Source organism: Paramisgurnus dabryanus, chromosome 4 (assembly GCF_030506205.2).
Source record: "Paramisgurnus dabryanus chromosome 4, PD_genome_1.1, whole genome shotgun sequence".
Lineage (NCBI taxonomy): Eukaryota > Metazoa > Chordata > Actinopteri > Cypriniformes > Cobitidae > Paramisgurnus > Paramisgurnus dabryanus.
Genome location: NC_133340.1, coordinates 33,310,385 through 33,323,132, shown reverse-complemented (window position 1 = coordinate 33,323,132; position 12,748 = coordinate 33,310,385). Strand labels below are relative to the sequence as shown.

The 12,748-nt window shown below is 38.6% G+C and overlaps 1 protein-coding gene across 1 annotated transcript; it reads left to right on the top strand.

The window, feature by feature from the left end:
- Positions 1 to 5,610: 5,610 nt before the first annotated feature.
- uncx4.1 (Unc4.1 homeobox (C. elegans)) lies at positions 5,611 to 12,148 on the top strand. The gene is made up of 3 exons (XM_065253906.2): positions 5,611 to 8,224; positions 8,964 to 9,139; positions 10,860 to 12,148. Exons 1-3 carry the CDS (start codon positions 7,963 to 7,965, stop codon positions 11,820 to 11,822), a joined length of 1,401 nt encoding a protein of 466 aa, XP_065109978.1. The 5' UTR covers positions 5,611 to 7,962; the 3' UTR covers positions 11,823 to 12,148.
- Positions 12,149 to 12,748: the final 600 nt, after the last annotated feature.

Genomic DNA, 12,748 nt, shown 5'->3' with positions numbered 1-12,748 from the left:
TAGGAACTTTCATTTTTGAGGGCCTAAGTGGTTGCATGTTGTGCGTAAGCACCTTTTTACGCACACTTACGTAAAAAGCCATTAATAGTTTTATATCTGTTCTAATCATATAATATTATTCTTATGAATATCTAAAAAGCAACAATTAATAAAACAAGATAAATAATCTACAACAAAATGTCCAGATTGTGGCAACTATGGCGCAATAGTTCGATTTAGTATTATTGTGAATTTGTGATCCAGCCAAAGAAGGAAAACACTGGTCTCAAATGGCATCTATATAACTTTCTGGAAACCACTAAAATAAGCTGTACTACTTACAGCTGTAGCTGTCTCTACTGTGTGTTTCTATGGGTGACCAATAGATGGCAGCAAAATTCTTAAAAGTGAATGAATGGATATTGATCAACCTAATATGGGTTGTGGATGTCAGACCAACATTTAGATGAGATTTGTGCTAATGACACAAAGAGAATGTTCTGCATCTAAGGCTCTTATCCATTTGTAAAAAAACTTTGCCTGTTTATCATTGCATAAAATATTTACTTTTTATCCAAACAATTATATAATATTATCAATGACAAAATTCATGTTGATTCAATTCAATTTGATAAACTACAACATGTATAATAAAAGCGAGCAAACACTTATTTATGCAAATAGAGTATTCAAATACTTCATTGATGTGCTGCAATAAAAAAAAGTGAGCCACACTTCAGTTTCCATTACACTTGACCATTGTTATGATATTATTAATTGTTCACGCACAACACAAACACAGTATGCTCATTGTGCACATGTGATAGGTCCAGCTGAAGTATATGTTAATTGTAGCTAATTTGCATGATTCATTATTATATTTGTAATACAACATATGCATATGGCATTTAGTTTGAAAGCGAGCATAATGTTAAAATAAATATATGTTGTTGGGTTGATTGATTTAGTAAATCCTTTTTTGGCTATTGCGGTCCTTTGAGAGAGAGAGAGAGAGAGAGAGAGAGAGAGAGAGAGAGAGAGAGAGAGAGAGAGAGAGAGAGAGAGAGAGAGAGAGAGAGAGAGAGAGAGAGAGAGAGAGAGAGAGAGAGAGACTATTTGCCAGATGGCTGCACACCTGGTACATCATCACCAGTGTCTGACTCTCTTATAGGCCAATCTGATATGAATGACAGAAAAGATCACCTTAAAATGATCTTGGATCACAATACCTATCAGTTTGTCCACGTTTCTGTGTTTTATTGAGTCAGCTTTTTGCCACACACCATACGCTACAAAAAATAATGGGTTGTTTCATTCAATAGTTAGGTAAAATATGCAAAAGATGGGTTAAACTTACATAGAACCTGTCTATTTGACCCATGCCATAGTTTGAAATAACCCAGCATCTTTTTTAGTGTGATGTATTGGCCAAGTCAATACATCCGGAAAAACTATCCTGTTTGGAAATTTAAGTACTTTATACTGACTCTATTATTGTAGTTGGTCTGCATTTTGATTTCTTCTATAGTGAAAATATTAAAGTATTTTCTTTAGCTACATTAAGATGCACCTCACTTTCTACTCTCACGGAGGCACAAGCCTCTTATGAATTGAATTTGACAGTCACAAAGGCGTCATAATTGCTGTCTGTCGCATTCCATTCCATGTTAACATATCACAAACTCATTCAAATGTAATTCAGGACGCATATGTTTTCGCTATCTCTCTTTCTTTTTCTCTCTAGCAATTATAAATGAATTTCACGGTGTAGGCTTTTAATGCTAATAAGATCCCCCTCCCTGCTGCCTGGCGAACGAACAGGCCAGTCTTTTACTGACAGACCCGTGGTGGGCGCGAGAGAGAGACGTGCGCGGCTTTTTACTTTCTCCGAGAGAGAGAGAGAGAGAGAGAGGAGGGTACAGATCAGATTGCAACCTTTTTGTTTAACCAGACTCCTGTTTCAATGAGCTAATGGAGCGGAAGAGATTGGCGCCCCGCGGCTACAGGAGGCCGACAGAAGCGCCGAATTAAAAAAGGTGTCAATAAATGTGCGAAAGACAATGAGCTAAAATACACAAGCTTTATAAGCAGGACAAAGAGGGACAGATGGAGGGTGGAGAGGGGGGTCCGACCAGTGACAGGACCCCTCAGAGAGTTTCATCAGAACGGAGAGGGAGTTACAATATTGTCCCGGGATGATTTAAAGCGCTCTGGGACACGCGGTCCCCAAAGTGAATAATTTAGTCCTTTATTAACTCGAGCAAACATGAGCTGTTTTTAATTAACCAGTTAGATCAGAGTTAGACGAGCGCGCTTTATTCATCAGTGGGTAGTTAAAAAATAACTGATCTTAAAAGTTAAACATAAGTTTGAATAGATAAGAGTTTGGCAATAATACTTTAACAACGAGAAGTTAATGAAACTTTTATATTTAAAACAACTTACAACATTGATAAAAAACAATATAGTGCGTTTTATTATTGAGAAGGCAATAATATGAAAAGGCCAAAACAAAGTTACAGTTTCAACAAAAAATATTTTCTTCTGGCTTTCTTCTGTTGTCGTGGCTCAGCTATACATTAGCAAAAAATTTGCATAGGTCATGGGTTCACATGTCATAAAGTATTGAATGCAGTGTAAGTCGCTTTAGATAAAAACATTTGCCAAAACGCACGTAAAATTTTAAAAGTAAATAACACATGCAGACATAGTTTTGTTCATAGCCTTATGTCTCAGTTTGATATTAATATTTTCATTATTAAATATTGAATTTTTATATGCCAAGCTTCATCATTTATAGTGGGATGACGATATGCAATACAATTTTTATTTTATTGATACAACACATTTTAAAGGGATATCACCCAAAGATGAAAATTCTGTCATTATTTTCTCATCCTATTGTTGTTCTGTATGAGTTTCTTTTGTGATGAACACAAAAGAAGATTTTTTTGATAAATGATGGTAAGCAGCACACATGTGATTGTATTAAATGATGATATTTTGCACATTGAAGCGGTTCCCTTTAAATTTATAAGATTTGTTTTTCCTGCTATGGAAGTCAATGGGTTCCACCAGCTGTGTGCTTATAATAATTTATCAAAATTTATTCTTATGTGTTCATCAGAAAAAAATAATTCATACAGGTCTAAAACAACATGAAGACAGCATTTTCATTTTTTTGGTGAATGTTCCCTTTAAGCAGCATTATCCACGAAGCAATTACTCGGATTCCCACCGGGGGGAGCTGTAACATCTACCATTATATTCATAGCCTAATAAGGCAAAAATTATGAACACTTAATTAAACACTTAAACAGACTTGGGATCCATAAACACAATTATGCATTTAGTTAGCCTAATTATTTAATTACACGAATTCGACCTTGTGTTTAAACTTACACCTTTTGGTACGAAGTAAATATTGCAGAACAGATGACAATATATTTAGGCCTATTGAAAAGCTTTTGACGCATTATAGAATAAACATAACCTACCATTTATTTTACTTGTTGTTAATTGTTATTAAAAATAAGTAAATATAAATCTGAGATAGTGAAGTTTCAATGAAAGACGCTGAACTGTTGGGATACTTGAATATGCAATAGAAGTCTATTTTGTTTTAGTGTTGGGACAAGATTTTTGTTTTGGACAACAATGGGGAGGGCAATGAAGGCAATTCATTAAGAAGCAGAGTTAACCTGCCTCGTCTTAATTAAAACATCTTCTCTAGTTTACAGTGTAGATGCTGGGACGTCTCTGGGGTTTTGGGTTTCATGCGCGCGGCAGATGGTCGCGAGCCCAAAATAATAGTTGACGCTCCCCCTCCCTTGCTTCATTGTACCAGACCCGAACAACGTGAGCCTGCGAGCCACCGGGGGATTACAACAGCGTGGGTAACAAAGAGATATTAACTATTCAAGGCCCTCACCAACCACCTCGGTCAATGCACACCGAGAAACTGATTGATATCCAGGAGGATGACAAGAGTCACGTGATGTGTATGGGATTTATCTGTTGAGACTGAGAGAGATAAATGATTCAAGTTTTTGTCAGATCAAATCTCCCCTGGGTCAACACTAATAATCATTTACGCACAGCTAAAAACACAATTTTATAGGAAAAGAGACTATTTCGATCTTATTACCAAAACCATTTACGAAGTTTACATAATGAATAGTAACAAAATGTATCTTGAATGCACTGTAAGGATAAAAGTGAAGCAAAATGCATAAATGTAATTTAATTTAGGCTAATGGCAGATAGTAGCCTCGAGGCAGCAAAAATGTGATATTGCTAAGCCAAGGCTTGTTTTCACACGTTTTACTCCAGTGGATGTTTAACTGGTTATAGGTTAATAAGTTAATGTTGTTGACCCTCACCTGAATATGTGCTAGTATTTTTATTGCGTCCACTTGTTTAGAAGCCTTTAAAAATATTGTGGGTCGTAAAACTGAAATAATGAAAAATATATAGACCTACCTGTGACAAGGTCTGACGACATACTGTACAGTATATGGACAAAACTTACAAAATCACACACGTGCAAGACCCCATCGCTGGGTGGCGATAAAGCAATGGTTTCTTTTTACATGCTGGTTTGTTTGAAGTTCAAGTTTATTATTGTGTCACCTCTTGATCGTCACAGAAGTTTGTATAGCCTACAGGTTTATTTCGCTCATTCTCATGACGTTTCTTAAAGAATGAAAGAATTGATGCGCAGTGAGCGCAAAAAGCGTTTACGCACTGACCCCAAGACACAAACACTTGCAAATACTTCTATGTTAATGTGCCCTTCACTTTCTATATGATTAACTGATTAAAATCGTGGGCTGTTAATAGATGCAAATGATTACGAAGGCTCGGCAATAAAAACTGGCGTCACCATTCCTCAACCGATATCATTACTATATTTTGAAAATGTTAATCTGTTCAATGGATTTCCCGCGGGAGGCGAGTAAATTAGGTCTATTTCCGTGCGTGCCAGCGCGAGGCAAAGGGACGCGACAAGCACATTCGATTATTACAATTAAACAATCCCTGCTCAGGGTCCGTCACGCATTGGTTATTTTTGGCATATTAAGCACGTTTTAGCAAAAGGTGATAAGTCAGTTTTAATTGAAATACATTGTTAAATTTAAAAGATTATTATTGTTATTATTATTGTACTTTATAATAAAGACTTTTTTTCCCAAATGCATATTGCATATAAATGCAGACCAGGGCAAAATTCGGCAGGGCATTGTTGGTTGTCAAGGCTGAATAAGGTAATTTGAAGGTGAATTATCAGAAATGAAATGAATTAAAAACTCTGAATTTTCTGCGGCCGGCCCAACAATTGCAGATAATTATTGCAAGGGAAAGTTTTAATTGCGTGATTAGCTGAGCGGGATTAGAGGGAAATTTGCCTGGTGGGATAGCCTAGTTTCCAACTAAAACAGCAAACTGTGTTTGAGTGAAACACAAACACAGATGGGAAAATCATTTTGCACTTTAATTGGTTCCGTTTGTGGATCAAATGACTTTCAACAATTAATTTACGTTTCACACTTTAATTATCTGTGAATCGAATAATGTGAACCTCAGTTTTGATAGCTAAAATTAACTCGCGTAAAGTTAATTTAGCAATTAAGATATTCAAAAAAGTAAATTGATTTTTTTAATTAAACGTTAATTATAGACTAATGGTTTTTATAATAATTTTTTTCCAATATATTTTTACGTTTAGTGCATTTTTAACTCCTGCAGAATTACAAGTGTTAAAAGTCTTGCTGTTCTGCAATAGCATATTATATGGACCACATTTTAATTTTGTTTTTATAGTGCATTCTGTTACGAATTTAAAGTAGTAAAAGTGCGATACGAGTGGGCAAAAACTCACTGAACCCGTGCACGAGGCTTGCATGCGTCCTGTTATCAAGTTAATTAAAGATTGCGCTTCATCCTCTGTCACACGGCCGGATTAAAAACAAGTGGCGCCTTGCAACGCTTCGTAGGGGCTTCGTGTCAAGGGCTGTCTGGGCATGAGCAGCGTGCGTCTAGCGGCAGGATGCTCAGAAGTGGAGGGGTGCCCTTTCAGAGACCAGCTTACAAAAAGCAAACGACAAGTAGCCAATTATGGGACTTAAATGTGCGGGGAGGGGGCAGAATGTAACGATTTCCATAATTCCTGTATGCGGCTTGATGAAATGTTTAGGAATAGAAAGTGGAGGAGAGAGATGCAAAGCAAGCATCAAACAATCACTCACGCGCTTTGAAAGCGACCAGAGAGGCCTGTGCTGATTTGAAATGAACACATTGAAATGCAGAGAGGCGGCCAGCCAACAGACTTCAGGGTCAAGTGACGAACGGATTATATGCTTCTTCTTAATAATATTAATTAAACAATTTGCATGCTAATAAGGTAACAATTATCGTGCCTCTCTGTTGAAAGATTTAGGTTATTACTACATGCCGCGCGGGTGCCACCGAGGGTCAGCGCGAGCGAGCGAGCGGTGAGAAATTTCAGCTCAAATTAACATTCTGGCAGCTGGAGAAATTGGATAAATAAAGTGGAATTAATTCCCGGTAATGGAGGAAGAGAGCAGGGAGAAGGAAAGGCCCGTGTACTTACTTTACACATGGACAGGACTGATTACCATCCTTTATTCACAACCATGCCTCCCTCACACATGTAGACACGTGCTCACGCACACATTTTCCAAATGCAAAACACTCGAGACAAGTAAACTCCAGAAATAGACACACCAAGGAGAATTTACCTTTAGCATTTATAAGGGCAGGAAATTTAGTTATAAATTAAACTGGATATTCAGTCACAACACTTTGAGATAAAGTAAATATTTAATAATTATAGTTAATTTTTCTTTACAAACGCTATAGCCTACTGACCTACTGTATCTGCAAAAGCGTATGTTTTTATAAACCCGTGTATATTCCAGTAATAACAAGCTTTACTGAATCTATAAAACATTTTATCCCTGGGTTAATAAGGCTATTTATTTTATGCCTCATTTTCTTTGCAGAATCGATTAATAAAACCTCCCACATCCAACTCCCATTTGTGAATAGATGATCAGTGGAATACAAGCATAATTGATTATACACACACCAAATGGCTTAAACATGACAGTGATCTATAGGAAAGGTGAAGAATGTTAATACAGTCTTCTGAACTCTGTACGCCAATAATCAAACAACTGAAAACAATGTTAAAGCATTTTCTGATCTTCCTTTTTCACTGTCAGGCACGCTTGTCTTTTCATCTCCATGTCTATATCACAACGCATACGTTAAAATGCACTGACCTCTACATATGAGAAAGTCAGAGGAGCTTGTGTTTTTTTTATTCATCTTGACAGCTTGCAACAGGGTGGGTGATGCTTCGTTTGTTATGAGATATAGCTCTATTTGGGCACAATGCCTCCTGCGTAATAGGAGAACATCATTTTACGCATTCAAAGAGAGCCAGACATTCATTGAAAAATAGGCGAGGTTTTCTGTTCTGTGCGTTGTTTAGAAAGTGCAAATGTGACCAGTGCTCCCAAATTAGCTATTTGGACAGAAGCACTGTATGTTTATGCAGAATTTGGTCAGGAATCAATCAATCCGCCGGTTTCGCCTCCTCCCTCTAGTTGTGATGTCTCATGTTGTGTTGTGACAGCGCTGGTATTGTTTATTGAGGTAGATGTCAGGTATAATTAGCAATCGATATGGAAAACGTTTTGTGTCGTGGGTCTGACGTCACCGGCGACTGACGTTCCCCATTGGTCGCGAATTCCCTAGCGCGAGACCTAGTTATTTGGACAAGAGGAGAGTTGATGTTGACAAAGTAGGAAAGAGCAAAAACCTCGACGCCTCCCTCGGTCTCTTTACTTCTCGTAGGGAGCGCAAAGCATGTCCACGTTCACCGCTCCACGGCTGCTGCGTGCGCTCTGAGAGGGAGCCTGTTTGCTACGCGCGCTTCCTTGATCCGGAGATGCAATGATGGACAGCCGGATCCTCGAGCATCCTCATGCCCAGTTTGGAGGCTCTTTGGGAGGCATGGTTGGAATGGGTTTCCCCTACCACCTCGGCCACCATCATGTTTACGATCTCTCCGGACACCAGCTACAGTCGGCAGCCGCTGTGCCGTTTTCCATAGACGGATTACTTAACGGATCGTGCTCGGCGTCTGTTGCAAACTCCAACCCGTTGCTCGGATCTGGATGTCGCGTTAACGGGGATAGTCAGTATAAACTCAGTGGTAAGACAACGAATATATGCTTGCTCTTTTCTGTAGAACTTGTTTACATTGTTAAAAGTAGCCTTTTGTATTGTAGGCCTATATATTGTATTATGAACAGTATGGGGGTACATAATATTTTACAAAACAAATTACGCGAGGCCTTTCTAGAAATAAATACGAAAGTCACTTTACTTGTAATAACACACTCTTAAAATTCAAATTGCTTTGCTGAATTTATAATATGCTGGTAAACTCAGTATTTAAAGCAGCCGATAGCATTAATATTGATGAAATGTAATGATTTGATAACCACAGATTATTTTACGTGCGTTTTAAGCCTTTTAAATGTTTTGTTTTTGTGGTAAAATCGTAGGCAGTTGATTTGTGGGCAATAAAAAAAGAAACGAGTATAAAATTGTTATGGTTTATAATTTAAACGTGTTAACAATTAATGCAAAATAATAATAATAATCGTAACGACATTGTTTCAGGTTTAATTTTACTAAGCTATCATTTAAGAATCGATTTATTAGCATCACAAGGTTTATTAAACCTACATTTATTGTTGGTCAGTTGCAAATAACTCAAACAGCATTTATGTGAAACCCTTACTGCCATCATTTTATTTTACAACAATTAAGATCTTAAAAATCGCAATGTTTGTGAATGATTTAAACATTTTATGTTGACATTTCAAACTGCATTTGTGCATGTTGATGTTTGCCCGCACATGTCCTCACAGCCTCTGTGATCTTAGATGCCGGAGACGCCGACAAGGAAAGCCCTGGTTGTAAAAGAAGGCGAACACGTACAAATTTTACAGGCTGGCAGCTGGAGGAACTGGAGAAAGCGTTCAACGAAAGCCATTATCCGGACGTGTTCATGCGCGAGGCTCTCGCGCTACGTCTAGACCTTGTTGAGTCACGTGTTCAGGTAAATGATGGTGCTTTTATGTCGTAACAAAATCTAGCGTTTATCTTTATTATGATGGCTATTAATCAGAAGTGTTACAGCTACTAGAAGTTTAATGTATTTGTTTTAATGCTGATCTAATGTTGTAAAATAGGCTGAAGATTTCAAATGCAAAGTTGGAGTTGTCATTTTACCTTATGACTGCAAGGATAAACAGTTGTTGATGTTGTTTTAATAATGGTAATGGTTTATGAAATTAATCGAGAAAATTAAACAACGAATGAACCACAATTAGCTATAAAAAATGACAAACATATATATTGATATTAATTGGTTCAAATGCATGCAATTCTAATGCAGTTTATTGTTAACAATTTTATCATTTTATCATATTATATATTTAAACAGTTAAAACATTTAGATTATATAAATATATAAAACATCTTTTATAAATAAATATAGGTCAGTGGGTTGATAACTGATTACTGGTATAACCTAACATTTTCCTCATTGTAGAAACTCGACAGTGGATGTCAAACATTCTTCTTTGGGGAACTAAAAGCCGAGCTTTGTATTATTCGTATTTCTTAAGAAAGATTAGTTCGCTCTTTATCGTTTGGTTTGTGTGCTCACAGATTTGAACGACATTAGCATATCATGTGCGTTGCGTATACACGGCTGTCATCATATAGCCTCGATGTCTGTATGTTAGTGTGCTGCTTAGCCTGCTGGTGGATGTTAACTGTTGTGTTATCAGCGCTGAACAGACGGCGGTCGCCATGTGAGGGGCCTGGGTGCGAGGTGCGAGCCTGCTGCTCTCTTCCTCGTTTGGGCCAAGTCTGTCCTAGCGCTTATACGCGCCTAAATGAACTTCAGGGGAACAGGCCCAAATTAGGCACGCAAGAAGCAGGCTAAATTGAGAGCGTGAGCCATTACACTGAATCAATTGACAATTACAGGGCAAGCGCGCATCTGTGTAAGCTTTAGCTTGTAAAATATAGAGGGCCACGTTGTAGTATCGTAGGTTAAAGGAAAAAACTTAACAACATGTTTTTCGTTACAAAAACGAATAATATCAATCGAATAACATCGAAGAAAGAATAATTGCCACTTAAACCATTTTATTTTCAGCTCATGCATGTTTATATTGCTTTCTCAAAGTATACGAAGTAAATAAAAACTAAATTAAATCGAATTCCACATGAGAAAATACTGTAGTATATTAGCGTATTTACTATAATAAACTGTGTGTATTGTAGTATACTATGGTATATTATAGGTATACTACAGTATTCTGTAGTTTTAACTAAATTGATAGGCCTAGAGCTATTACAAACTGTAGTTTACGAAGGTTCAAAACATTAGGAATTTAACTACAGTTCACTTACTACAGTATTTTATAATATTAATCTATTCCTGAACAAAACAGTATTGTAATAAAATTACACTATTGTGTGGTTTCATTTGTAGATTTCAGATGCTTGTCAGATGTATTCCAATTTTTGGATTAACCATTCGATTTTAGGCCTACATTTTTCCTTTTGCAGACGCTTTTATCCAAAGCGACATTGATGCATTACATTTTATCAGTATGTGTGTTCCCTGGGACTGAACCCACAACCTTTTAAACTGCTAATGCAATGCTTTACCACTGAGCTACAAGAACACTAATAGATTTTGCACTGTGCCCACAACCTTATGAATCAGGCAATTAAAAATGTCCAATCTTTTCTGTCCCCAGGTGTGGTTCCAAAATCGGCGAGCAAAATGGCGCAAAAAAGAGAACACGAAAAAAGGGCCTGGTCGACCGGCTCACAACTCTCACCCCACTACGTGCAGCGGCGAACCGATGGACCCGGAGGAAATCGCACGACGAGAGTTGGAGCGCATGGAAAAGAAGAAGCGCAAACAGGAACGCAAATTGCTCAAGTCCCAGAACAAGTTTTTAGCGGGTGAGCTCTTCCATACACCCGGATCTGACAGCGATAGCGGAGTTTCACAGAGCACAGATAGCGAGTCTACTCCGATCAGCGGTCCCCAGCTTAACACCCACCGACAGCAATCAGATATATGTGACCAACATCTACGGCACCAAAGATCCTCCGGGTCCATCCTCGAGTCAGCCGAGCCCACGGACCCCACAAGGAACTCTGCCATGTGTCCTGCGAGTGGCCTCACGCGAGCCTCCACGCTCCAGAAACTCAGTCCATTTAGTGTGGAGAGTTTACTGGCCGACTCGAGTCCCAGAAGGAAAACTATTGTGGATTTTTCCCAGTTACCACCGCAGCGACCGCTGGTTGGTAAAGGCCATTTTCTTCTGTATCCCATTACTCAACCCCTGGGTTTCATAGTACCACAGACAGCGACGAAAACAAATCAGGATTCAGGGAACAAGTGTGCCACCACAGACACCTCGAACCTGCACGGTTCTGGACACGTTACAAAAACTAACAATCAGCTGCGCAAAGACGCAAGTGCGGATGCGGTCGTAAACGGTGAGCTGCAAAGACAAAGTCAAAACTCTCCAACGCAAACTGAGAAATCAGTGGAAAGTTCTGCAGAATCAAATTCACCACCAAACGAATCCGAATCCACTGTCACAAACTCTACCCAGAAAGAAAGCACCTCGTCCGAAAGTTCGGAAACGAAAACGTGCAGTTCTGCTGACGCAAATACAGATGGAGAAGACGTTGACATGGATTGACATTTAAGTAGACCAGCAGTGGAGCCGAGCTGACCTGTCACAAACCCAAAGCTGATCACGACACGTTTTTGTATACAAGACTTTGAATTAGTTTTTATACTTTTCAAAAATGGATATACTTTATTCAGGTGGACGATCGTTTTTCTATTATTTTGGCTTTAATGTCTGTTGTTATTTCAGCAACACAGCTAACTTGAAGGAACAAGTGGGCTCACGAGCAGGATACAAAAACAACACGAATCCTCAAAACGTTGTATAAATGATAAAGTATCGAAGATATTTATATATGTAACATTTTGATAATAATAATAAAAATATTGTGAAAGAAAACCCTTTTATTGCCAGCTACTATTCACTACCCCCTTGCTTGCCTGTCTGTTTTGTTTATCGCTTTGAGAGGTTGCTGTACTGCAGGCTCGTGTTTATTGCTTTAACAAATTCATTCATTCAAAACCCCCGGTTGAAATGAGGTCTCGCGCCGCGGGCGGTAGGACCCGGTCAGCTCCTGTGGAGTTTTGATATGAAAGTAATTATTTTCCCGGTGGCGGCTGGGAGGATACGGTCTTTTTTCTGTTAGCCTGAAGGGTTATTATACATTACCGATTCTAGCGATATGAAATCACATAAACTTCCAACAATAATAGAATTAGCATGAAAGGCTGGCGAGTCGGATTGAAATGGGGAAATAATAGCCCAGGCAGCTGCGAGCGTACGCGCGAGGTTGCGCGTGTGCGCGCGCGCATTGTGTGGCGAGCCCGGGTGATTCGTGGGGCGGAATTTTCATGAGGCGGGCCTGTCAGGGCACGCGTGGGTGCAATATTAAGATAGATGGACGATGATATCCCTCATTGTTCTGTCGCGTACACTGATGTTCGTGCCTTATCGGCCTATTGATCACGTGTCGCTCTGTAATAGAAGAGTTCCTT

Excerpts from the sequence above, each read along its gene's own strand:
- uncx4.1 (XM_065253906.2), top strand. The coding sequence starts at position 7,963 with ATGATGGACAGCCGGATCCTCGAGCATCCTCATGCCCAGTTTGGAGGC. Across the intron at positions 8,225-8,963 it reads TAGTCAGTATAAACTCAGTG|ATGCCGGAGACGCCGACAAG; the intron begins GTAAGACAACGA and ends CTGTGATCTTAG. Across the intron at positions 9,140-10,859 it reads TTGTTGAGTCACGTGTTCAG|GTGTGGTTCCAAAATCGGCG; the intron begins GTAAATGATGGT and ends TTCTGTCCCCAG.